The sequence below is a fragment of the Brienomyrus brachyistius genome, chromosome 19 (genome assembly GCF_023856365.1).
Source record: "Brienomyrus brachyistius isolate T26 chromosome 19, BBRACH_0.4, whole genome shotgun sequence".
NCBI lineage: Eukaryota > Metazoa > Chordata > Actinopteri > Osteoglossiformes > Mormyridae > Brienomyrus > Brienomyrus brachyistius.
This window is the reverse complement of record NC_064551.1, coordinates 12,606,485-12,633,025: the sequence shown is the minus strand read 5'-3', so window position 1 is coordinate 12,633,025 and position 26,541 is coordinate 12,606,485. Positions and strand designations below refer to the sequence as shown.

The following is a 26,541-nucleotide window of genomic DNA, read 5'->3' as shown; positions in this document are numbered from 1 at the left end:
CTCACTGTTGACTTTAATCTCGAAATCGCACATTACTATATATGCCCGGCCCAACCCTTTTTTATGAGTTGCAAATTAGAGGCAACCCCAGATACTTTGGGCTTATCAGCAATAATTTTATTAAGGATTAATCTGGCGCTCGTTGTACTTTCAGGGAATAATGAAAAGGAGAAATCCTCGCATTTATTTGGCCGCTCTCCACCAACCTGTCTGCGTTGTGACGCAGACGGACAATACTTAAAGCGGGATTAGCTCTAGCAAGACATTAAGTCCAGCCTCCTGTATTGAGACGTGGTACAGTCACCCACCCACCCCCCGCTCCCCATCCTATTCCGGAGATCGGAAATAGGAGGGTTTTGCATGCATACAGCAACCAGTCAGCACTTCGGGCTCAAGCATACGGGCGTGTTGTTGGATCATCGGGTGAAGCGATACCAAAGACTACGGGCGGCAACGGTGGTAGCACCGGCGTGTGATCGGACACCCCGGCCAGATAAAATCACAACCTCTGGAGAGTAAAAAAGTGAAAACGATCCATATTCCATAAGCATTCGCGCAGTCTGCTGTGAGCTCTTGCATCCGGATGAACAGACATGGGGGAATGGACCATCCTGGAGAGGCTTCTGGAGGCGGCTGTCCAGCAGCACTCCACTATGATAGGAAGGTAAGGAGAAAAATGGCTAAAAGTAGACAAAATTAAAAGTTACACCTATTAGAATTTTGCTCCCAGACTAACATCGAACTCTACCAATATGACAATATAGCCAGTTGAAGTGTTACCCAATATTATGTCCATGGTATTGGTGACATTCAAATAAATATTTTGTGAGCATCTTTTAATAAGATGGTCGTCGCGATTAAGCTCTGACAGTAGGTTACGAATTTAAAATGGTGCTTTTGTGTTTCAGCACTGGACAGCTCCCAAACAAGCCTTAGGTTATGAATCAAATGTTGACAACGTCTGTAAACCCCTTTCCTCTAAACGTAGTCGCTGATTTAAATCACATAAAGCAAAATATATTTATTGTTTGCATTTCCCCTTTGTTTTTGTTTTCTTTTAGGATCCTATTAACAGTGGTGGTGATCTTCCGGATTCTGATTGTAGCGATAGTTGGAGAGACAGTCTATGATGACGAGCAAACCATGTTCGTTTGTAATACCTTGCAACCGGGCTGTAATCAGGCTTGCTACGATCAGGCATTCCCGATCTCCCATATCAGATACTGGGTGTTTCAGATTATAATGGTGTGCACCCCGAGTCTCTGCTTTATCACCTACTCGGTGCATCAGTCTGCAAAACAAAAGGAGCGGAGGTACTCGACCGTGTTCCTGTCGCTGGATAAGGATCAAGATCCGATAAAGCGAGACGACAGCAAAAAGATCAAAAACACCATTGTGAACGGAGTACTTCAAAACACGGAGAACTCGACTAAGGAAGCGGAGCCCGACTGTTTGGAAGTGAAGGAGATCCCCTGCTCGGCCCTGAGAACTACTAAGTCAAAAATGAGACGGCAAGAAGGTATTTCAAGATTTTACATTATCCAAGTGGTTTTCAGAAACGCGCTGGAGATTGGGTTTTTAGTAGGTCAATATTTCCTCTACGGATTTAATGTCCCCGCAGTTTACGAGTGTGATCGATACCCTTGCATAAAAGATGTAGAGTGCTATGTCTCCAGACCGACGGAGAAGACCGTGTTTCTGGTCTTCATGTTTGCGGTCAGTGGGATTTGCGTGGTGCTCAATTTAGCGGAACTAAACCATTTGGGATGGAGGAAGATCAAAACGGCCGTGAGAGGGGTGCAGGCCAGGAGGAAGTCCATTTACGAGATCAGGAATAAAGATCTGCCCCGTATGAGTATGCCCAATTTTGGCCGTACTCAATCCAGTGACTCCGCGTATGTGTAGTCTTCGGAGTGGACGATACCATGCATATAAAAATGATTATTATTAAACCGTGAAAATTCCGCTTGCCACTGAAATTTGTGAGTTAGGCGGGGTGGATGGATTTTTATTTGTCTTTTATAGACAACAACTATTAATGTGGATTGTGTGTATGTTTATCTTACTTATCAGAAAAGCACTAATGCGACTTTTTAGTAAGGTTTATATTTTGTAAAAAACAAAAAAAAAACAATAATAATAAATAAACAAATAAATAAATAAATAAAAAGTGCTAGAGGAAAAGAATATCCTGGACGTGTTCACATACCTATTCGTTTGTACACTAGATCTACAGTTTCAAAAGTGTGAAAGTAATTTGCACTAATGAACACCCGAAGCCAAACGTACCCGGTATGTGTTGTTGGGTGTTTTTAACGTTTTACACCGATTTTAGACACCTCACACCATAGCGATGAAACACACTAACTGGCTATGTTTGGAAGATAGAGAATACTTCAGATTTATATATATATATTTATTTATATATATTTATATATATAATATATATATATGAAATATGAATATATCGATCAAATATGACTACAAATTATATATATATATAATATACATTAGCATTCAATTGTATGTTTTTACTTGCCTGTACTCACACCACTGACCTTAACGTAAGTAATCATTTCATTGCTTTAAAGTTGCATTGCAAAGCAGTATCGGGTGGGTTTTCAGCAATCGCTAACGTCTGTGACTTACTTAATTTATTACACACCAAAGCAGCAACTGCTTTCATTTGTGAAAAGTGTTTTATCGGTTTCGTGTAATCAAGTGCCATACATGTACATAGATATATATATATATATATACTTATAAATATATATGCATATTATAATCGTCATCATGAAAGCTATATTACATGTTTGGATTATGAAAAATGCAGCCGCCCTTCCTTTCCAGTTTGAATCCTTGTCATTTAAAAGAATCGAATTAATCTTTATATTTTTATTTAGCAGATGTTTGAAAATAACACAGGACTATACTTTTATGCAGAAGAAGGAGATACACATGTTCTTGACCGTTACGAAGCTAAATTAATTATAGCACAAGTCTAATTTGTATTTATCGAAAAAGGGCAATATCTACCTGCTCTGGTGCTACTGTTTCTTTACATAATGGTTTAAACTGTCACTGTAAGTCGAACCCAAAAGAAAATCAAAATAAAAACATGGAATGAACGCGAGTTTTGTGTGAAGTGTAATGTTTGCCGGGTGAAGAAACTGCCTCAGGTAAATAATATCTTTGCCAATTGCGGAATTGCCTCAGGGAATGTAAACGATGTGTCGTACTGACGTAGGTATGCTTGAACATATGAGGCTTAACGCCTCAATCAGAAGAATATGTTTGTTAATGAAGGATTTTATGTTTTGGGAGAAAAGCGTGTCTTTTAAGTTACATCCAGTTCCTAAAATAGCTCATACTGCGATCCTTGTATTCTGCCCGGCTGCCAAAAAAATAACCTGCACAAAGTTATTTACACATATGAATGGTGCAGAAAGGTTCTGACAAGGTCAAAAGCACCAAGATGCATTGTGGGAAGCTGACCCGAGGCTTTGCACAAGAGGCCCTCAAGCTCATGGGCTCGTTCATCTGCTTAAGGAAGATGCGGAGCGGTAGGTCATCCGCTCTTCGTGAAGGTCGCGGCGAAACTGCTGAATCCGGAGCCCCGGCCCCAGAGAGTGGCTTCATGCTGACCGTCCGCGATCGGTTTTGGGTGGGAGGTGCAAGGGGGTTGGGGGGAGGGGGGGGGGTGTATAGAGGCGTGGTTGGGGATGGGGCTGCTTGCTTGCTTGCTTGCGGCAACCAAGATGACTCTGCAACTCCAAGAAAGAACTGAAAGAGCAGCCAGCTATGATGCGTCAACCCTAAATCCAGTGGGAGCCCAAAGTTTCTCCCAAGCAGACATGAAAAGAAGGATAAAGCTGGCAGAGGCATCTTCCCTCGTGGGACGGCTCTCTCCTTCTCACCCTCTGGCTTTATTCTCTCTCTCTATCTGTGTGTCTGTCTCAAATTAAAATTTAAACCTGAAAACCCGCTTTCCGTATCCTCTCAAAGCTTACGAAATGCAGGTACACCAGAAACTCGATTAGCCAATGACAAGAGAGAACACAAAGACTTCATTCTGTGTGCTAGTAATTACAGCTTCTGTGTTTTTCCTATTTTATTTAAAAAAAAGAGCAGTTTGGGCAAGTATATAACTAGTCACAGCATCCCCTGCCTTCTTCAGTGAATTCTGCTTTAAGTGTGACCTGGCTCCTGATATTCCCAAGGAGAACACACGCCGTTCCTATATCTGCCGGATCAGTGGGGTTTGCAGAAAGTTGTTCGGTTTTGGAGGAGAATCCAGCCAGCTTTGCTGCAGTCTGAAGCAAAAAAGTCAGACTACAGTGAGAGTCAGTGATGACATTCCTGTTTCGCACTGAAAGTTATCCAATCACGCTAGGACAATGAATCTTAATCGAGACATGCTTATATTACTATATTCGGTTTTTTTTGGGGGGGTGGGGGGGGGATCCACACTTGGTGTGCTCTTACAGGAGCCTAGAATCTCATCAGCAAGCTCCTGGTGCCCATGGAGGAGATGTAAGATGCTGGACTCTGAAGCTGGGGCTGGTCCCGTCACGGTTGACTGCGGAGTCTGGAGTATCACCGCCAGTCGCAGCCCTGCCCTTCAGCACAGTGATATTTGCCCATCAGCAGCTCTGCCGAGAGCTGCATTCCCAGACAACTGCACCCCAAACTTCCATCAGTTCCTGATTCATGTGATATGCACCTGCCTGGTTTCCTGTCAGTTCACATCTACATCCACAAGGCCATTCTCGTTAATTAAAAGCAGTGCCGATTGCTTTCAATACGCGCACACCTTTGACGTACGTGTCTTTAGACACAAGGTTTGAAGACCTGATGGAAACAGGCTGTGAATTAATGTAAAACTGCAGTGATGATGCATGTTCTTGCCATTTCCTGTCACAGAAGCTGTGTGTTCTGATCGTGATGCGTTCTCCAATCATGTTCACCGTGTAAAGGCAGATAAGTCTCATGGGCTTTCATTGGCTGCTGAAACTAAAGGAATTTGAGCTGATGAATCAGCTTAAAGGTTCCTGTCCTTTACGGAAAATGAGACACAGCAGAGTGGTTGAGGATGTGACCTCTGACCCCAGTGGAACTTTTCCTGCATGTATCCAGCGGTGTAAATAGATACCTATTGCAGGTGAATTCAGATAAATAGAGCACCAACTGATGGCGAATGCCTCTTATACAAAAACACCAGCCTCCTCTACATTAGTATCAGGTAACAGGATCACAGTTCAGCTGGTGTTCAGCCATGAAGGTTGGAGAAACTCAAACCAGGACATCTACTCAAAACTGTCCATCAAAACTCTATCTGAGTGGATGAATCTTGCAGCAGATGCCATCAGTCCGTCTTTGTCATCATTGATTATATTCTGATCCATAATTGTTTTGCAAAATCTTTTATTTTATGCGGGGCACTTGACGACATGAGCTCCCGTGTTGTATGGGAAGATAAATAATGAGCAAAAAGCACGACTGTGTGAAGCGTAGCCTGGTACCAGGCAGGTCCGTGAGGTTTCCCTGCACTCCATCTAAGAATGACCTCACATCTTTTATTCAGACCTGCAAATATGTTACAGAAAAGGGGAGATCTTAGCTCGCGGAGACGTCCAACACGGCTTCACGTTTAATTCGACAGAATCACGCAGCACAACACGAAAGGCGGGGGGTAAATAATTAATCTTCACGCAGCCCCTGCTGCATTTTGCTAGCGTGCGATGACAAGGACTGGCGATAAATGCCGAGATCGGGATTGGGAGTCACCGGGCGCCTGTCCGACCCGCTCGTCGGCAGCAGCTCTGAGTGTCGCGGTGAGGCTGCCTAATTCTCAGCAAAGGTTAGAATCCGTTACCCATGAACCCCTGACTGTGTCAGACTCTCTGGACACCGAGGCAGAGGTCACACCTGGAGACATACAGCAACCCGAGTGGGCAGTCATGCAGTCCTGCAGGGGACCCGAGGGGGATTATCACTGCAGAGAGGCTCCAACAGGACACCTCTACCTGATCTCTGGTCCAGCGTCCAGGACAAAGAGAGCTTGCTCACCATGGCAACAGCAGGTATGACATGTTCCTGTCCTCACATTCATCCAGTCAACTTTCTGCACCTAAGAGATCGGCCTTGAATTATCCCATGTGCAAAGTGACTCTGGAATGCCAGGGTTTTTCCATGGAACACATGGAAAGAACAGGCACCTCTTCCTTGGTGTACACTCGGCCGGCTGGAAACATCTCACATCAGAGCAGCCTTTCCAGTTTGGACAAACAGACATGAAAATGACTCAGAGGAAACAGCATGTGTGCCAGTGCAAGCTGATTAAAAATTAAAGCTGGGATTAATTCCTACCCACTGGTTCGTACTTAGGTGCAGGTCTAGGAATATGGGTGATTTTTGTGTTGAGATGCACTCTTTATATGCAGGGCGTTTCCGACGCGTTTGCGGCAAAGCCGAGACTGATATGGGTGCTATGCTGTCGCGTTTCATATATATACGTTTCCTTTCATCACATTACTCCAGAGAATCAAAGCACTGAATCATTGTTATACTCAGAAAATAAACCACAGAGGCAATGATCCTAAGAGCTGAGAGATCTCAATATAGCTACCCATATTAGAGACTTCACAGCAAACAAATTGAGTGTCATTTTCTGAAACACCCCATTTTTTTTAACAAAGAGTTGAAAAACAATCCGACATATTTTCTAAAATACTGTGTCTCCTTTTGTCCTGAAAATCATGTATCTGTTTTCCAGGCTATTTCCAGTGCCTGAGGCTTGGCCCTAAGGGAGGGGGGGGGCTGATGTGCTGATGCATTTGCAAAATACACACAATAACCTACAGGGGATGGAGTCTGGTTAGCATCGCACACATGGTGCCCTTTAGCAAGTAATGAGACGGCTAGCGTCATACGTTGTGTGCACCCTGCCAGAGAGAGGCCTCATTAGCGGCGCACACAAAATGCGCTAACTGGTAAAATTGGCCTGGTTAGCTTAGCATAATACGCATAGTGCCCTTTAACAAGGAATGATACAGGTTAGCATGACATGTGCAGTGTATTATGCAGCCAAATGAGCTTGGCTAGCATTCCAGATATAGCACGCTATAACGAGGACGGGGCACGGCGCAGTCACCGCATGCTATGGTAAGGTAGGGAACACGACAGCTAACGGGTACGGTGAGTCAGCCAAACGGTGAAATCCACTGAGGATTAAACCAGGCCGGCATCAATCACGCAGCGGTCCACGCCCAGGGGCGCATGCAGAATTGCATCCATTTGCATAAATGCGTTTTCGCGGCGGTGCATGGACGATGCCGGTGCAGCAGAAGTCCCAAGCAGAGGGGCATGCGGCAATGATGCAGAAGGGACTGGACCCCCTTCTGGTGTGCACACACTCATGCTGCTCTCCAGGCTCAGCTGACAGGAGCCCGGCCCACTAACCCCAACCCTGTACTGGGCCGATGCAGCCACGACCTGGGTGAGGGAAGGCTAAATACTGTGATGCATTATGCGAGCTTCAAACCAACACCCCCGCCTTCCTCATGAGATCAGCTGAGGTGGGGTTGTCCCCAGCCTAAGGGACGTCTCGCCACGCTTTGATCTACAACCAGTAGGAGACAATGATGCTGGTGTGATCACGTCCACAAAGTGAGGAGCCCCCCCCCCAGGCCGGCGCTAAAAACTGAAAGGATCTGCCCCCAGCGCAGATCTCACCCTGGCTTCTGGACAGCATGCCAGATCTACACTCCTGGTAAGCTGATGCGTTTCCACGGTTACGCCCTATAGTGCACAGTGCCCCGTTAGCATCAGAGACCACGCCCCCCCAGCTCTGTAGTGACAGAGGGAACCCGTCCATCTGCAACGGGTAGGGTGGGGCCAGTGCTCGACCGCTCCTCCTACTACCCGGGTGTGTGTGTGTGTGTGTGTGTGTGTGTGTGTGTGTGTGTGTGGGTGTGTGTGTGTGTGTGCCTGATGCTTCCTGGCAGGTCTGGGCAGCGAGTGTCAGAGACAGCTGGTGTGAAATCAGGAGGAACATTTCAGGAGAAAAAGAGAAAGTTCACCTTCTGGTGGCCTTGATTGGTCTAAAAATAGTTTATTCTTCTTGATTCCCCGGGTTAAATTCTAAGATGCAACAAAAAAAAAGGAACCTACAAGTATGGCTCACTAATTTAGATTTTCTTTTTAAAGGTGCATATGACAGCAAAGGCTTAACACCGTATTTAATATAACTGCTGGATCGCGAGTTGTCTCTCATCGCCGCTGACTGCTGGAATTTGGAGCGTGTCTGAACTTACTTTACCGGACCAGCGGTTACTCAACGCGCACACATTCACGGTGCTTCGTGATCACCGCGAAAAGGTCGAACAGGAGGCACAAAGCAGATGGAAGGACTCTCTTTATATTAAACCGTTACCATGCATTTTAATTATCAAATTCTTTGCATTTTAAGTACATCTACGAGCAGTCCTACTCAGCCACATAACCACGTATGTCTGTACATGTCCTCGTCCACGTCCTGTGTGTAGAGAAGACCAAACACTATGGCCTGAAACTCCACACACAAACTCAGCACAGGTCATCCGTTATGTAACCCTACCTTAAATGATGAATACTGTAAATATATTATGCATGCTAATGCAGCGATTAGACTATGTGTAATGAAAGTGAAGCGAAGGGCTTTCTGAGGCGTAGGTCTCGGTGCAGGTCATCTAAAACGTGCCTGTTTGAAAAGGACACTTACGAATAATTAAGAACCACAGCAGAACTTAAGATATAAAGTATGGCTGCCTGGCAGGGGCTCGGAGTGATGCGGCGCCCATCCGTCATGGCGGGCAGGGAGCCTGCTGGACCCGGTACAGACAGCGAGGCTCGTCAGCCAAGACGAGATTGAGCTGCGAGGTCGGGCATGCTGTGGACGGTCCGGCAGCGGAGGAGAACGGATAGGCAGCGGTGAGGGCATCTCCGTGACGACGACGCCTCGCTCCCCTGGCAGCCAGACAAGGGGCCGCGGACCGTGGTGCATAAACCGTTCCAGACCATTTGCTGGTCAATGAAATGAGCGGACAAGCCTCCACAATCAGCCACAAAGCCCTCATCGTCTGATCTGATTAGTCACCTCGCAGTTCATCCTGATACGTGACTCTATCAGACGGAGGAGGTTCCTGGAGGGGGTGGTATTCACAGCTACCCCACCCCCCCACCTTCTTGCGTACCTTTAAACACACACACACACAGAAAACTCTCAGGGAGGAGGGGCTTCACTCTATATCATGTCATCTAGATTCTTTATCACCAAATTCTCTGCAAAAAGCCTGCAGAGAGAAGCTGTATCCTTTCATGTATTAAATGGCCCTTTCCTTAATTTTTTTAATTAAAGAGGTTCATTACCGCCTCCGAAACCCCCGTCTTATGCAAGGTTCCGTCAGAAGCCTCTAACTTCTGCCATGAGAGACCCCACGACAGCGTCTGGCCCCTCATGCCCAGGATGAACCGAAGGCGCTAATTAGACTGAGGTACCCCACCGAGCTCAGCTCGGCCCGGCTTGGCCTGCCAGGAGCGACTCCCTGCTCTCAGCCCCTTGGCATTTCAGCTCACTGCAGAGGAGCCAAATATGCATCAGAGTGCTGCAAGCTCCTGCAGCCGCTCACCCACAGGCACGCCCCCTAGGCTCCGCCCGCCCCAGCACCAGAAACCTATAGCAGCTAGTCTTTAAGGTCACATGATCAGTGGGGTGGAGGTGTTGGTGTGTGGGCTCCAGAAGCTCGTTTAAGGCTGCGGCTGCAGGCCTGTCAGGGACCAGGGGACACGCTTGAGCCCCAACACAGGCCAGTTGAGAGGGGACTTTCTTAGACCCAGAGCAGCACCTGATCTTCTCCGGCCATCAGGGGCAGCAGCCTGTGTGTCTGTCAGGGTGCCTAATCCTTCCGGCCCGCCCCCAGAAGAATTGATCCCATGACCTTGTTGAGAAAGGGGTCAATCAGAGTCAGCAATCAGGGTTGCAGAGGACGCCATCACGACGCCTCCGCATCACATGTGGGGGGGGCTCTTTCATGGAACTGTGCAGGAAGGACCAGCTGTCCCCTTCAGATGCAATTCTCTTGGCAAGGTGAAGAAGGTAAGACAAGTACACCCCCCCTCCCCCCAGGTGCCAGCTGAGGCAAATAACCGACTCCCCACATTCGGTCAGCAGCAGGATTCACAACCAAAACCCATTTTTTGGGTGCCAACCCCCCCCCACCCCCACATTTACAATCACACGCCTCGCCCCGCCTCCTCTGATGCAGATGATCCGCCCCTCTCAGGCGAGGCCTGGGGGGGGGGGGGCCACCCCACATCACCGCTCACCCTCGAGTGACCTTGCCAGGGGTTCCATGTGGTGTCCCCCTTCTGGGGACGGGCGATCCCCCAAATTTCGGAAAAACACCCCATCTCTGGGTCTATTGCCCATTGCAGCATATACTTGTAATTTTTTGTGCATAATAGTGCCTCAAGTGCAGATGAAAGAGGGAAGGTTGAGGTGGCATCTGCTCTTCTCAGGTCAGAAGATGCCCTGATGAAGCCAGTTGAGAGAGAGAGAGAGAGAGAGAGAGAGGGAGACTGCAGACACATCCGGAAGACATACCAGTGTATCCCAGCGATAGACAGACTAGGCTGGGAGGTAGCCTGTGTATCTCTTGGTTCATTACTCTTTTAGTTTCCCCACCCTTTACTCACTACCTATGCGGCTCTCACTGGATCTGCAGAGGTATAAATAGTGCAGATTATCAAGCTAATGAAGGCAGACGAGCAGATTGGAGCGGAAAGCGGCAAGCATATGCTGCTCCTGGAAGGAAAGTGCGCTAAGTATGATCCGGAATTGGGAGCGCAGCCCGCGAGACGAAAGGGTGAGGGGTGCGAGACAGGCGACCACCGCAGGGCCCCCTTAGGGGAGTGGGGGGGGTCACTGAGATGACCGCGCCCAATAACCCGTTTTTGCCATTTCCAGACAGGTTGAGTCATACCCCATTGGAAGGGGAGCCAGGGTCCAGCAGCATGGATTAGTGCAGGTGTCACGAAGGGTTACAAGGAGAGCAAGGTGAGGGGACTCTGCCGAGGTCAGCCACCAGGACACGTGTCACTGCCAAGCTCCACTGATGGGGGTGGGGGGGAGGCTTACCCTCACCTGCTGTCCTGCTGCCAACAGCCCAATGAGCAGCCAAGTGTCCCGCTTAGAAGCCTCCGCTGCTCCCCAGCTCTCCTCCCCCCATCCTCCTCTCCTCCCTTACTCCTCTCGTTCATCTCTCTCTTTTCCTCTCCTAAACAGGGATTTTCTCTCGTATTATTTCTTCCTCGCCACGTTAAGCTGAAGGATCCGGAAGGCACGGCCGAGCAGCGCGTCCCACAGCCTCTGCGCCGGTACAGGAGCAGCTGTTGGCTCCGCAGGAGATGGAGCATCTCACGACTGCGGCTCTGTGCCCGTCAGCGGCGACGGCGACTCCCGTTCCTGTGCTGGGGGGGGTGGGGGCTGCATGCACAGAACACAAGGGTTTCATCACCCAGTGAATCGCGCACTTTGTCCCAGGCAGTGGTATGCAGCATGTCTGATGGGGAGTGGCTCCTGGTAACTGGCGAGGTCGCCACACCTGCCGATGGCGCTGTTGTGAGAAAAGCACACAGTATGCCTCACCGATTCACCGTGACACAATCACCCTTCAGAAATCACCAATTTAGCAGCCTAAACATGGGAAATACTCCTAATTTCTCTGTCACTCAGTTACTCTAAGCTGACTAGCTTTTTACAAGATGTCTGTCCTCTCATCTCTATCCATAGTATCACATTACATTTAATTCATTCATTTATCATTCTGTTTAATTCTCCATTCCTTCACTGGCAATATAATAATAATAATATTTACTGTGATCATTGCCCCGCCCACTGTGTTTTCATTGGTCTCTCATTTACATCCGACATGAAAGTCCGTGGTGATTGGGCGGTTTGGATCTTCTCTGGCGCATGTGATACTTCAGCTCAGGCCTGGCTACATTAAACGGGGCTTTTTCTGAGGATGCCATGATCGGTCCCCATCCCCCAGGTCATTTATCTGTCCTTTGACGTGTCTCCCATAGTTCTATCCTCCCTCCACTGAGGCCAACAAACCCAAAGCGACGAGGCGAGTGAGCAGAGCAGAGCTCTGACTGCTGCTGTGAACAGTTTGTGCGCATAAAGACAGAGTCCTGTGTAAAATAAGACGCTAAGAGAGTACAGGTGAAATGTGATGCAAGGGAACAAAGGCTGGGCCAGGTAACTCACAGCGGTTCTGGAGCAGGACCAGGGTCACGACCTTCAGGGGGGTGCAGGTTGCGTAAGCTCATGTGGAGAAGGTGATCTATGCAGGTTAGAAATTCAGCACGGATATAGATGGTCCGAAGATGCCCTTGCAAGCCTGCTGTGTGCGCTACTAAAAATGGATGGTGCTGAGTGGCAGGGAGTGTTTTATCCAGATGACAATTAACAAACATTATAACGAAGAGAAGTCAACGAGAGGCATGTCCGCCTTCACGTCAGAATGCGCAGAGAACTCGGCGGAAATCTCCGCTTCATCTTTTTATTAAATTTCAGCACAGTCTCGCTGGGAATATCTGCAGCAGTAGCTGCAGCGTAAAGGAAATAAACTTGAAGGACGCGGCCCTGACGCTGATGCGTGTGGAAGGCGGGTCAGCACGAACCCGGCCCAACGCGAGACGCCTCCGCCTCCCCGCAGAGCCTTCCGGACACGTGGGGAAGGTGAGGACGCTTTCCGCTCCTCGCATTTATGCTCCATGGACTCCCTTTGCGTGCACACACGATGGGTGTGATCCATGTGGTATTTTTAGATCCACACACCTGATCCCGACGTCAAATAGTGCTCAGGTCTAATATTAAACACAAACACACATACTTAGTTTCAGAAACGCAGCGCCCACATTGCGCAAAGGGCACATTCAGCCGATGAGGCATTCGGGGTCTAATACATGCTTCCGAGTCACATCCCATAGTCCCAGGGATGTGTGGGATAAACTGGTGAAAGCATTGCTAGGCCTAAGAGGTTTTAATCAGGCAAATCACGGGTAAACCCCCATTCCCCTGATGAACCCAGATGAGTGCCCCCCCTGAGGAGATCCCCAGTTCACGTCCAGGGGCTTTCACATGCTCTCACGTACAATAAACAAAGGCTTTTCCTTCATTTACCCAGCCTGCGGGCTCAGACGGCTCCAGCTGCGGTACGTGCTGAGATTTCCATCGCACGCCATTGGGTGTGTGAACTAAAACATCTCCGCGCTTCCTCTCTGTCAGGCGCGGAAGAAAGGAAAGACACGTCGGCACGCACACATGAAGACACACCTGGCACACAGTCCCTGTCACGCCCCTGTCACACCTCCACGCGCCACACACACCGTGCAGTGACTGCGGGGCCAGGAAGTGAAAAGAAAACACCAACACACACACACACTGGCTCCTTGTGGCGTGACAGCACCTCGCAATGCAGAGGAACAGGAATCTGTGCCAGTGACAATCCTGCCAAGGGGGGGCTCTTTAGGCTGAAGTCGTCAGTAACGGGGGGGGCACTTTAGCATTGCTCTGCTTAAGCCTTTGCTAGTTTCAGCAGCAGTCGTGATAGAGCAGTAAAAATCTGTATCCAGAACATCACACAGAAGAGGCACAAAGCCAAGCTAAGGTGCCCCCTGTTAGGACCCTCCAAGGCTGTTCCTGCTGCCTCATTTGCCTTCAGGGGGCCATGCAATCTGGAACGTCCCTCTTGACATCCAGCCCCTCTCGTCTACATCCCGCCACCCAACACTACCACACGCATATCAGACCGACAAGCTCTAAGGAGCTCCAGGATAAAGAGATTAGGCTCTCTCAGCCGTCTTGGCAGGGACAGTGGACGGACGCTAATCCACATCGGTGCACGCTGGCCGTGTGACGCAACCACACATGAGCTCAGCGTGGGAACCTTCCTTAGAGTCGTACCAAAAGATACCAGGCTTTAGGATGATGGGCAGCAATGACGCATGCCCAACCTTCCCGCATCACTTCCTGTCTAGAGCTGGTCCTGGCATGTCCCCAGCAGAAGTCTATTAATACAGCACAGTAAATCAGGGGATCCCTCCCAAGTTATAAGGAGTACCCCCCCAGCCTCTGGCCTGCTTTTCCGTGTGATTAGCAGTAGATTACCAGGCCGACTCGTGTGCTGAGGAGATTAATGAGCTGCTCAGCATTATGCCGATGACACCGGGAATGAACGCTGGCAGATGTATCGGTCAGCCGGCCTGTATGCACCGTTTCCATGGCATCCCACCATATTAACAGGCACCTGTCAATCACGGCGTGGGGGGGGCTTCGAATGTTAGCTCACATTGCCTCGCCGGCTACAGGGGCACGAGTGACCCGTCATGCTCTCTTCCCAACCTTCAGCCCTGAGCTCACCTTAAATGCAGGAACCTGAATGCTTCTCCATGGATGCATCCGCTCCTCCTATTTCCTCAGGAAATCATTTAAAGGGGCATTAAAGGATCACAAAGGTAAGCCTGAGGGCCCCCTCTGATATTGAGGCGTTTAAGAAAAAGCTCTATGTGGCCAATGAGCTCCATCGTGCAAAATCCTTGTGAATAATGCATGAAGATTCGGATACGTGGGTCACCAGTGCTGAGCACAGTGTGTGTGCGGGATAGTTGGCACCTCCCAGAGGTCAGAGACATGCTGTGCAAGGGTTAAGGAAAGGGTGACCCACACACACACTCAAAAGGCACACACACGTCCCTGTTCTGGCTGCAGCAGCAGTCAGTGGAACCCTGGGGCCTGTAAAAATGGCCCCTCCCTCTCTCCCCCCTCCCTCCCTCGCTTCCTTCCTCCGTCAGGAGGCACTCATTCCCCGGCGTGCCCCCGTTCAGCCTGGCTCCAGGCCCCTGATCAGATTACCGCCAGCGTCCGTCCTTCTCCACTGAAATATCCCATTTCCAGCGGGGGCACCGAGTCTGCAGGAATGACACGTCCCGCAAATGTGTTCATGGCCTCCGAGGGCGGACGCCTGCCAGTCCCCCTGCTATGCAGCAATGCGCTCATGCATAATTTACACTGTCTCCCAATACACTCATTATTTAAGTAAGTTTTCGCATATGAGCGGCTACGATCCCTCAGGTACGAGTGTTAGCACCGAGACTGCCATTCAGCAGCAGTTTACGCATTTAAGCCAAGAGAAGGAAATACTTTAAATTCAAAATAATACCAGCATCTTTACCCAAAATAAATAAACGAACACCTCATAAATACCCACTGCTGTTAAGACATATGACTGAAAAGGTACACTTCAAACACAAAGGATGGAACACAGGTTATTTTTGTACACTATAAGCAGATAAATGGATACGCTATTTTGCCTCTTGAATTTTGTTTACCAAATTATTGTGAAAGCTGGCCGAAAATATATCATCAGATGCTGTGTGCCTTTGTGGTTCAGTTCTGCTCAGTTCTGATGGCATTAGCTAACTGTTCCATCACATTGCTGAACCAGGCAAAGAGACTCATTTTAAACTCATTTGAGACAGAGAAGGATTGTAAAGGTGTCTGTACCTTCTTGCTGGCGTCAGTGCTGTCTGAAATGTGCTGCTACTGACAGGAAGGCTACCGCCCTTGCATCAGCACAGACAGCCGCTTTGCCAGCGTAATCCTCGAGGAAGATTGCGATCAACGCAGCCCTGCGCTAATTCCAGCTGATCGCCATCCCCCACTGCCCACGGAGAGCTCGACGGCGGAGACACCCCTTCCTCAGTTTCCATAGAAACAGTCAACACAAGCTACATCTTCGTACGCTGGTGATACAATCAGGCTCAGCCTGAACGGATGGGACACAGATTCGGTTTAGGGTCCCATCCCTCTGCTCTTTATTTCCCTTCCAGTTTAGGTCGGTTTTACCCCCGTGATGCAGATATTAGTGATACACTGGATTCTCTCTGAATCCACAGTTTAATGGTTTCTACTGTAAAGTTAAATCCAACTGTTTTTTAACTGAAAGTCACCCAGAAACTCAGTATTACACAAGAGCAGATCAGGATCTTAGTAGACAATCTGCACATTTCGATTTTTAATTTTATCTTATTTTTTATAAAAAGCACTGTTAATAACTGGGTAAGACCTAAAAACCAAAAGGCCAGTGTTGGAAAAGTTTCCTAAGCTGCGGTTCATCTTTGGTTTTCGAGGCAGACAAATCGCTCACAGAATCGGGCCGGTTGATTTATCACGGTCTTATTTTGCAGTACTTTGATTTTTAGTCAATAAGCTGAACAGTTACTCACCAGCAGATGTGATGCCTGCGCTGAGTTAGGAGGAACCTTGAATAAAATCATTATGAGGTCATGGACCCAGAGAGGGGGCCCTTTACTCACAGCCAACTTTGCCAGGAGGCAGCCTACACCTCACACTCTTTGGAAGGAGGTCTACCTAAGCCTCGATGAAGCTGAATGAGTCAGTCTGAAGGCCTTATAATGAACTCGAGGAGTGTTCTGCCTTCAAAGGAAACCTCACTGTGGTACATATCAGAGTATCAGAGCTGAGTGGCATTGGCTGCTTCTCCTGGCAGATAAAGGAAGACTCTGACAACAGCCCCTTGGCTGGTAGGTTGCTTTTTTTTCTTCCGTTTTTCTCCTAGTTTGGGGGAAAGCGCTGTCACTGCATATCAGGCAATCTGCACACGGCCACTTCCCATTCTGAGATACCGTCTCCTTATCGCTGCGGGCCACTTAACCTGCTCTCACTGTCACGCCCGGGCACCGCTTACGAGATTCGAGGTACAGGAATCCAGGTAAATAGGCAAATGAAAAATTAAGGGCAGAGTGCCAGCGTAACGGGCGTGTTCCCTGTACTTTCACGTACGCTCCCTGGCGGCCCGCACCTGTGAATGGAAACGTCGCCCTCCTTGGCACTGCGCAGAGATTAGCGGGACGGTCACGGTTGATGGGCGCTTTGTCTCCATCAGTGCAGACTCTCCTGGAGAGTAGGAGCCAGCTTGGGGGGGGGGGGGGGGGGGGAGCAATTTGTCAACCCACTTCCTTAGCTAGAATAAGCCGTCCAGCCAAGGGCGGCCGATGCCAGCTCTCACATGATGGAACGGCATCTCCTGTGGCCTACTTGCATAGAGGAGCCTAAAGTGATCCTGAGTTTAATGTAGTCCGGTACTAGAGACTATGCCAAGGTCACGGAAAGATCTTTAAATATAACTTAAAGTGCTTAGTAAGTAATATTGTATCTATCAATCATCCAAATACACATAACATATAACAGTTTTACGATTCACATAGATATATGGTCAAGTAGAAAAATGGTTGCTTAGCATGAATGAAAGTCAAACTAGAGAGACTAAAACTCTGTTCCAGTCACGCTATTTCTGTCCAGCTGGGACAAAGATCAAAGAGATGCCAGATCGGTTTTCTTCTCCTGCTGAGATATCTGATCATCATTGAAAGATTTTCAGGCCAATGAGGTTTTAAACACAACTGGGAATTCTGGGCTTCAAGATGAACTTTTCTGGGATAATTTCTCATGTTTATGACTGTGAAACTGGGTCCCATGACAGCAATCCAGCACATGTGTGCCTCGCCGGAATACGGGGTCAACAAACAGACAGACTTTTGTATTTTGGCAAAAATAAGCAGAATTTCCCTTTAAGGGGAATTTGATGTCTCTGCAGAGACGCCTTGCATTAAACTCATGGAGACTAAAGTCTGATAAGCAGTCTTACAGTGATAGGATTACCGGCGAGGCAGTTCGGAGGATCCAAAATCAGGGGATAAGAATGGATTATGGTACTGAAGGCACATCAGGTGAGAGGCTTCCCATAATACATGCCCCCCTCCCCCCAAAAAAAGGATCAGATTATTTCTATTTAACAGTAAACAACTTATATTGCAAATGTAATGGATGCCGATGCTATTTTTACAGACCACAGAGTCTGACCATCAAGCGAGAGGACATACAGGAACAGCAAGAATCGCGGACGCAAAACCGGCAAAAATACGACACTTTTAATGCTTTATTTTTAAACTGGGAGCACTTGACTATATGGAAGAATACGTTCGATGGAATAATGTGACTTATTCAAAATATAAACATCTCAGGCTGAGCCCGCATGCTGAGGGAACACGGTGCAGTAACATTCAGCACCTCGCGCTACGTCTGAATCCACCATCGAAGCATCTAACTTAGCTACTTAAGGAAGCAGCTCAGAGCGCGACCTGGCTCACTGCTGCCACTGGGGATATTTCTGCTGTTTCTGAGTCAGCACTAATTTAAATCAGTCGATATCTTAGCAGATTTTCAGGATATCATCCACGTTTCTGTTAATTGCTCCGTGGAGCTATTGGATTTTGACAGAGAACCCTGACGGTTTCTCATACCGCGTTAATACAATATCCATGAAAGTCACACCTTTCATTTAAAAGGAAAGTTCCTTTTCTAATAAAAAGTCAGCAGCCAGTCCAGCAATATATCTGTAAGACTGGCGCGCAGGTTGCCATTCCCAGAATGCTTTGCCTGGATGTGAATGTGTACACCCACACTGGAGAGCATCTTGACGCTGCTGTCTCCCAAGACCTAAATGCCTGGCTCCAAGGCTGGCCTGGTCAGGGCGGGCTCTGAGGGAGCAGGGGGAAGGGGCCAAAGGGGCTGATAGATCACACCCAGACACCACGATAACATCTCTCCACACTGCCCGCTGGCTGATTACATTGGCGATCAATCTGGCGGGAGGTATTTATGGCCCTGAGCCAATAAGGGCCGGCTTTGGGTTGAGCTCTAGGGGAGGGGTCGCGGCGGCCCTGAGTTACCGCTGGCAGGGTACTTGCCCCACGATTTATGCATGGGTGCAGGGGATCCTTAAGTACGGCCGACTGATGAGAATGTATAATCAATAAGCTAATAGCCAGCACAGCGGCTTGCTGGGCGCGATTTATGGACACGCTCTAATCGGTGTCCCAGCCAGGCCCAGAGCCCAGCCTCGGACCCGCGTCGACCATTTAAAAGGCAGGACATGGCAGGTCAGACAGCCACGTTCAGCCTCAAGCACGCAGACCCATTAAGTTTAATTTTAAATAGACTTTTACCACATAAAACCACAGACCATAAGTGGGGCTCAGTAATCACACCGCAAGACCCGATAAATAAAATCCATGACGATGTGTCAAAAACATGCCAGGCATGTAAACCAAAAGCTTGTTCTTGTCTTGTTAAATTTACAGCAAACCATCTTATTTAACAGTGCATCCATCGTAACTGCAGCACAATTTATGAAAGCTAAATGTGTGACCTAAGGGTACAAGAGAACGACCTTCCAATAATTCTCTGTACAAACAGCAAGTAAGAGTCAGATCCTCTGTTGACACCTTTCGGGTGAATTCGACTACCCCGCTCTGCGGAGAATGTAAGAGAGCCTGCATGACTGCCCCCTCTCCTCCCCGCCCCTCCCTCCCTCCACGGTAGAGCGAAGATTGATTAAATCAACCAATTTCTCACAGGAGACAGATGTTCGAGTCCCACGACTAAATCAGCCCGTCGTAAAAAAAAAAAAATCAGGAGAAGGAATGGCGATCCATCATGGGTAACTGCCACACGCGTCGTGGGCCCGAGAAGCGGCTGGGTCTTCAGGCGTGTCCAACAGCTCCATCTCCCCATTTATGGCCGCTGTGGGCCGCCTCAAGGGGAGGCGACCTGGTTTGGGAGCACTGCTCCTCCTCTCTCGTCTTGCCAGCGTGCAGAGAAGTGGGGTCCGGGTACAGTGATATTATTTGGGCTCAGGGCAGGACAACCGGACAAGTACTCAGATCCAGATAAGACCAGACATTGAGAATCATATCAGATAAGTCCAGATACTGAGACTTAATCCAGATTACACCAGACACTGAGACTTAATACAGATAAGACCAGAGACTGAAACCAAAAGCAGGTAAGACCAGGCACTGAGACTCACATCAGGTACGACCAGACTCACATCAGAAATGGCCTGACACTGTGAATTACACCAAATCAGGATTGACACTGAATACCAAACATTGATAGACTGCATTCATGAATTATCACCTCATTCTGACACAAAATGTTCACACACGCATACTCAACACTTAGAGGAGGCACATACACATACTGCATATGCTCAGTTGAGAAAACTTTGTGCTGCATAAACATGCAGTTGAGCTACACCCACATACTGAACACTCACTTCAGTGAGGTACACATACATACTGAACACTCACTTCGGTGAGGTACAAATACATACTGAACACACTCTTGAGTGAGATACACACTCATACTAAACACACACTTAAGTAAGGTACAAGCACTTACTGAACACATGCTTTTGTGAGACCTATACATACTGAACACACACTTCAGTTTGACACACACTCATACTGAACAAAGACTTAGGTGAGGCACAAACACAATATACACACACTAGGTGAGGAACACCCATGTAATGAAAACATGCTTAAGTTAACCACACACACATACTAAACACACACTCAGACGAGATGCACACATACTGAACACAGCACGAAGGTGCGCGGCACGATTCTATCCTGAGCAAGATCTATATCTAATGCGTGAACATGACAGGCATTTTGATGTCAGCATTGGAGCGATACGCGGGGCTTGGGAAGGGCGACAGTCGGACACATATCAGGCATCAAGGTCCGGCTGCGTTCCCCACGGCTGAAGGGCTAACTGGCTACCGGTGACTGAACACACTCTGCCCCTGCCTTTACCCCCCTCCCTGGGACATCCACCCCCCACAAGGGACTGGCAGAGTATTCTGAATGATATCGGCGCAGGGAAACTCGATGCTGCTCACGGGGAGGAGGTCATCCGTGACTCGCTGCTGCTCTCACGCTTAATCAATATCCCCATGGCGCCTGTCCCACTTCCAGGGTGTCGACGTACTCACTACATGGTACACTGTATACTCGGCCAGTTGCGGGGGAGGGGGGGGGCAATTGCACAAACTCCACAGAAATGTAATAATTCCACGAATAACAATTAATCCTTTAAATTTTATAAATGGCACATAAATCACCTAATAAAGTATGATAGTAAAACATGTAATAAAAATGAATAGGTAAAATAGCTGACAGTAAATTACCCATAATGCTGTTGGTAAGGATGTGCTGTTATTACTGGGTACCTGGCAGGGCGTAACTCAGGAGTTTTTATCAGCGGTTCCTCTCAGGCATGTGAGGATTGCTGATGCCCTTGTTTAAAGCCAGGCCTGGTCATCCAGGCTGACAGATGCCCCCCCCCCCCACTCCCCCCCACCATGTGCCCCCACACCCCCATCATACTGCTGACACCAGGGCTCGGGGATCTGGGACTGACAGGTCTAACGTGACGTATCCGCTTTGACGTCCCAGAGCAAGGAGGGACACGAGAAAACAAAAGTGCTGACTCCGGGCAAGAGGTCACCATCCAGCGGGCCGTGGGGACGCGTGTGGGGAGGGGGTTGAGCCGGGAGGGGATCTGGCCGGGGGTAGGAGGACAAGGGCTCCCACAGGAGGTGCCATGCGACAGCAGGGATGCACCACTCAAATGGAGACTGGTGCGCCCTCCTGCTCTGTCATCCTCGTTTCCTGCCTGGGGGTGTGTGTTTATAAGTACATGTTAAGCCCGTTTTTTCAGGCAGTAAAAAAGTAAAAATCAACAATGCAAACGCTACTTTTCTCTTCCCAGCTTGGATTTATGGCGGGTGCATCCTTTCATGAAATATGAAGCGTGCTAATTTCTGCTGACGCGTTGGCACCGAGCAGCACAAGCTGCAGCAGCGGCTGCCCTGTTTGGGGCTGCAGAACGTAGGCAGAGAGGCGGCCGGCCGGCCGGCCCACACCGTGCACCTCGGGAGCAGCTGGGAACGGCCCAAGATGGAACTCTCGCCCTTCCTCGACCTTGGCGGGGCACTCACCGGCTCCAAGACGTTTCCCCGTCTGGACCGGCAGCCATTTTGGAAGGCTGCCTTCAGACACACAGATGCTTCGTTAGCAGACGGACGGCGTCAGATGAGGGGAACTGCAGAGGAAGAGAGGCACAGCGGAGAATGACTGTCGCAGCCCGCTAGCCTGCCAGCCAGACTCCTCTGACTCACAACAGGCGACAACTGCTGCCGCTCGTGTGTGTTTTTCTTTCATAGCGCATGTGAAATGGTGTAAAAAGGAGACATCTTCGTACTGAGAGACCCCCCCGACAAGATTCCTCCCCACAAAGACAGAGAAACAGGTGCCGAAAAGGCAGAGAAAGCTTTCGGCTGAGGATCAGGAAATGGGAAATGAATCCCAATCCCACGGGGGCGGGGGGGGGTAAAGTGGGGCCAAAGTTCAAGGACGATGCCGACCTGTGCGTATAAGCCGAATCGGACTTCCGAATGCCCCCCCCCAAATTTTCTTACAGTGTGTAAAACGATAGCCAGGGGAAATGGCAATGGGTCAGCACTCATCGGTTTCCCGGGCGATACCCCCCTCACTGTCACCTGACTCCTCATCACGGCATCCATGTTGTTGTGTCCCCCCCCCCACCATTTTCAAATTCTGCTCAGCCAGCTGATGCTTGTGCTTTTACCATCATTATATTCCTCTGCATTCCTGAGCTTGTGGGGGCGTTTGGGGTCCTGCATTATTTACCACAATAAGCACATTATTCTGGCTTGAACTTTAATCATCTCTTGGCAGAAATATGTGGATTATGGGATTTGCGGTGGCTTCCACTTTCACGTCGTTTCAAGGTGAAGCTGCGGGGTGGGCAGGGGGCGGCAGTCTGCTGACCCACGGGGGCGGGAGCTCGCGGCGGCCCTGACACGCTGGGTCATGTCGGGGCTGCGCCGATGGGCCTTCAGGCAGCAGGGGGAGCTGCAGGGACCGACGCTTACAGCCAGAATGACATGGGTTCAAGTCCCTGAAAGAAAGTCTGCTTTGGTAGATAATTTTTGAACTGGGTAACATACATAGCAGAGAATTTTAAGAAGTAAGGCAGTAAGAGTATTAATATGTTACCTACTGTAAGCTCTGCTTTACCTACAAAGGTAAAAACTCTTGACCGAAGAGGTGGAGGTGATTAGGACTGCGGGTACTGAGCATGGTCTCCGCGGGACCCGTGTGCCACTGCTACCGCTCCCAAAGTCCCGCCCATCGCCCCGCCCATCACCCCGCCCCCGATCCGCCTCCCGTGCAGGTGGCCCTATGGGGCTTCAGCACGCCTCCAGGCTGGACAGTGCTATTTCAGGAACACCGCCCGGCTGAATCGATGCACCGCAGCCCCCTGGCACCTCTGCAGCATGGGAGGGGCTGGGGGGGGTTATGCGTCAAGTGCAGAGCGAAGGCTACTAAAGTCTGGAGGTGCTGTGCTCTGAAGCCAGCAGGCTGTTATGAAGAGCAGAGCAGCAGCTGCCATGGAGGCCCCCGAACTTCAGGGGGGACATTAAGGTGTCTGTCTCACTTTAACTGATGCTTCTCCAAAGCACGAGCTGCACAGCTGCATCTCAGGCTGTTTGTCAAGTTAAAACTGCCATGAAGGTTGTAGGTTGTGCTAGGCGAGGGGAGCACAATTCTGTACACACACCCCCCCCCCAAGAAGCTCGGCTAACCCACCACATTTAATGAGCTTTTCCATTTGAGCAGCTTGGAGAGCAGCTCAGAAGAAACCTGAGACCCTCCCCTCTGTACCTTGCTAAACCTGAACCCCTCCCCTCTGTACCTCACTAAACCTGAACCCCTCCCCTCTGTACCTCACTAAACCTGAACCCCTCCCCTCTATACCTCACTAAACCTGAACCCCTCCCCTCTGTACCTCACTAAACCTGAACCCCTCCCCTCTGTACCTCACTAAACCTGAACCCCTCCCCTCTGTACCTCACTAAACCTGAACCCCTCCCCTCTGTACCTCACTAAACCTGAACCCCTCCCCTCTATACCTCACTAAACCTGAACCCCTCCCCTCTGTACCTCACTAAACCTGAACCCCTCCCCTCTGTACCTCACTAAACCTGAACCCCTCCCCTCTGTACCTCACTAAACCTGAACCCCTCCCCTCTATACCTCACTAAACCTGAACCCCTCCCCTCTGTACCTCACTAAACCTGAACCCCTCCCCTCTATACCTCACTAAACCTGAGACCCTCCCCTCTGTACCTTGCTAAACCTGAACCCCTCCCCTCTGTACCTCACTAAACCTGAACCCCTCCCCTCTGTACCTCACTAAACCTGAACCCCTCCCCTCTATACCTCACTAAACCTGAACCCCTCCCCTCTGTACCTCACTAAACCTGAACCCCTCCCCTCTGTACCTCACTAAACCTGAACCCCTCCCCTCTGTACCTCACTAAACCTGAACCCCTCCCCTCTATACCTCACTAAACCTGAACCCCTCCCCTCTGTACCTCACTAAACCTGAACCCCTCCCCTCTATACCTCACTAAACCTGAACCCCTCCCCTCTGTACCTCACTAAACCTGAACCCCTCCCCTCTATACCTCACTAAACCTGAGCCCCTCCCCTCTGTACCTTTCTAAACCTGAACCCTTCCCCTAAGTCCATCACTAAACCTGACCCCCTCCCCTCTGTACCTCACTAAACCTGAGACCCTCCCTTCTATACCTCACTAAACCTCAGCCTCTCCCCTCTGTACCTCATTAAACCTCAGCCCCTCCCCTCTGTACCTCACTAAACCTCAGCCCCTCCCCTCTGTACCTCACTAAACCTCAGCCTCTCCCCTCTGTCCTTCATTAAACCTGAGCCCCACTCCTCTGTACCTCACTAAACCTGAGACCCTCCCTTCTATACCTCACTAAACCTCAGCCTCTCCCCTCTGTCCCTCACTAAACCTCAGCCCCTCCCCTCTGTCCCTCACTAAACCTGAGACCCTCCCTTCTATACCTCACTAAACCTCAGCTTCTCCCCTTCCACAGGCCTAGTTTAAACATGCTGCTTCAAGATAATTCAGCAGCATATGGCTAAACTCCAGCAGCCAGGCGAGCTACTTGAATCTCTATGTAATTATTTTCTCTTCATCCATATGCAGGGAGGACGAAGGAGTCCCGTTCTGTCAGAGCTGCATGATTTTCCCTGGGGTGACAGAATTAGTCTATCATGACAGACAGGCATCATCCACACATACGTATCATTAAACATTAAACCCCATTAAACCAGTTAAATACGCGCCCCACCAGTTTTAAGTGAACTTTTATTAAAATCACTCTCCTGGCCAATCAATCTTTGTAGTTTTGCTTAATAGACCAAAGACTGATAAGACCTCGGTTTCAAGCATTTACTGTTGAGAAAATATGATTTTTGTAGAGATATTAAAACCAATTGGAGGTAACCGTAGGAACATTATCATAACTCGAAGGTCTTAGAGCCTGGCTGCATGCGTTTTGTGATCTGTGGAGGCCTTCTGCACACTCACGCCCACAAAATGAGTCCCTGAAGCCCCCACACTCCCTTTACTGTGCAGCCGGTGAGGATAACAGCTTTGCGTCGCTATTAAGCTCAGTTCAGCTGCTTGTTTCATTCCTGCCGCGTCTGACCCAGGCTCCTCGTCAGCCAAGGTCAGCGCTGACGTGGGGATCACAGCTCCGACCTTGCCCACGCCTGTGACACACCTGTCCTCACCATCCCTTGGGACAGGGGGGGGTGCGGTGCCCAAGAAGTGGGGGCAATAAGACAGCAGTCCTCTTCCTCAGTAAGGATCACCAGCCCAGGAGGGGGCGCCATAAGGTCATCAGCACCTGTCCAAGACAAAGTCGAAGGAAAATAAAATGGAAGATGCAGCTGGATCATAAACATGCAGCAGGACCTAAGAAATCCGCCTCCAGCTGTCCTCAGTCAGCCTGAATACAGGAGAATAATCAGATTAGAATGGAAAAAAAGGTATGAAAGCATGAAAGATATCAAACGGTGGCCATGTTGTTGATTTTTCCATAATAGTCACTCTTGTCATGACTGGTAAGGTTGTCAGCACCATAAATCACGCCTGACGTCATACATTCAGGGCTACAGGTCATGCAAAGCGTGTTTAACATTAAGTGAGCTCCTCTGATTGGCCAACGCTTTCCCCCACTGCCTGGAAAACGAGGCAGTGCCCTTGGAAATGAAGACGGAGCAGAGAGACCTTCCTGCGTCCTGGGGTCAGGAGGTGGGGGGATCTCACAGCCTGTGCGTCACATCCAGGGGGGTTCCTCCTGCAACCACTGCCAGTCGCCAAGGTGACGTGAGAGGAGTTCCCCCCCCCCCCTGCATTGCTGGTGTGCGATGGGGCACCAAGGAACCATGGGGCTGGAGGGGGCTGGTGTTTAATTAGGATGTGCTGCCGTTTGGACACAGGGACGCAGATAAAGGCTTCAAGTTGATCTAAAGCTTCACGCTACGGGCCAAGGCATAGTTGCCATTTAATTGGACAAGATTAATGTCACAGCTAACACCCCCCCACACACACACACACGCACACACACACGCTGCCACCCCTCCCCCCTCCATAGGCAC

General features: G+C 49.4%; 1 protein-coding gene across 1 annotated transcript; it reads left to right on the top strand.

The window, feature by feature from the left end:
* The first annotated feature begins 346 nt into the window (after positions 1 to 346).
* gjd2b (gap junction protein delta 2b) lies at positions 347 to 3,133 on the top strand. Its single transcript, XM_048986591.1, has 2 exons — positions 347 to 664; positions 1,062 to 3,133. The coding sequence occupies exons 1-2, from the start codon at positions 594 to 596 to the stop codon at positions 1,903 to 1,905; spliced, it is 915 nt and encodes a 304-aa protein (XP_048842548.1). The 5' UTR covers positions 347 to 593; the 3' UTR covers positions 1,906 to 3,133.
* Positions 3,134 to 26,541: the final 23,408 nt, after the last annotated feature.

Bases quoted from the DNA above. Each gene is read 5' to 3' on its own strand.
- gjd2b (XM_048986591.1), top strand. From the start codon at position 594: ATGGGGGAATGGACCATCCTGGAGAGGCTTCTGGAGGCGGCTGTCCAG. The intron at 665-1,061 runs GTAAGGAGAAAA...GTTTTCTTTTAG, and splicing joins CACTCCACTATGATAGGAAG to GATCCTATTAACAGTGGTGG.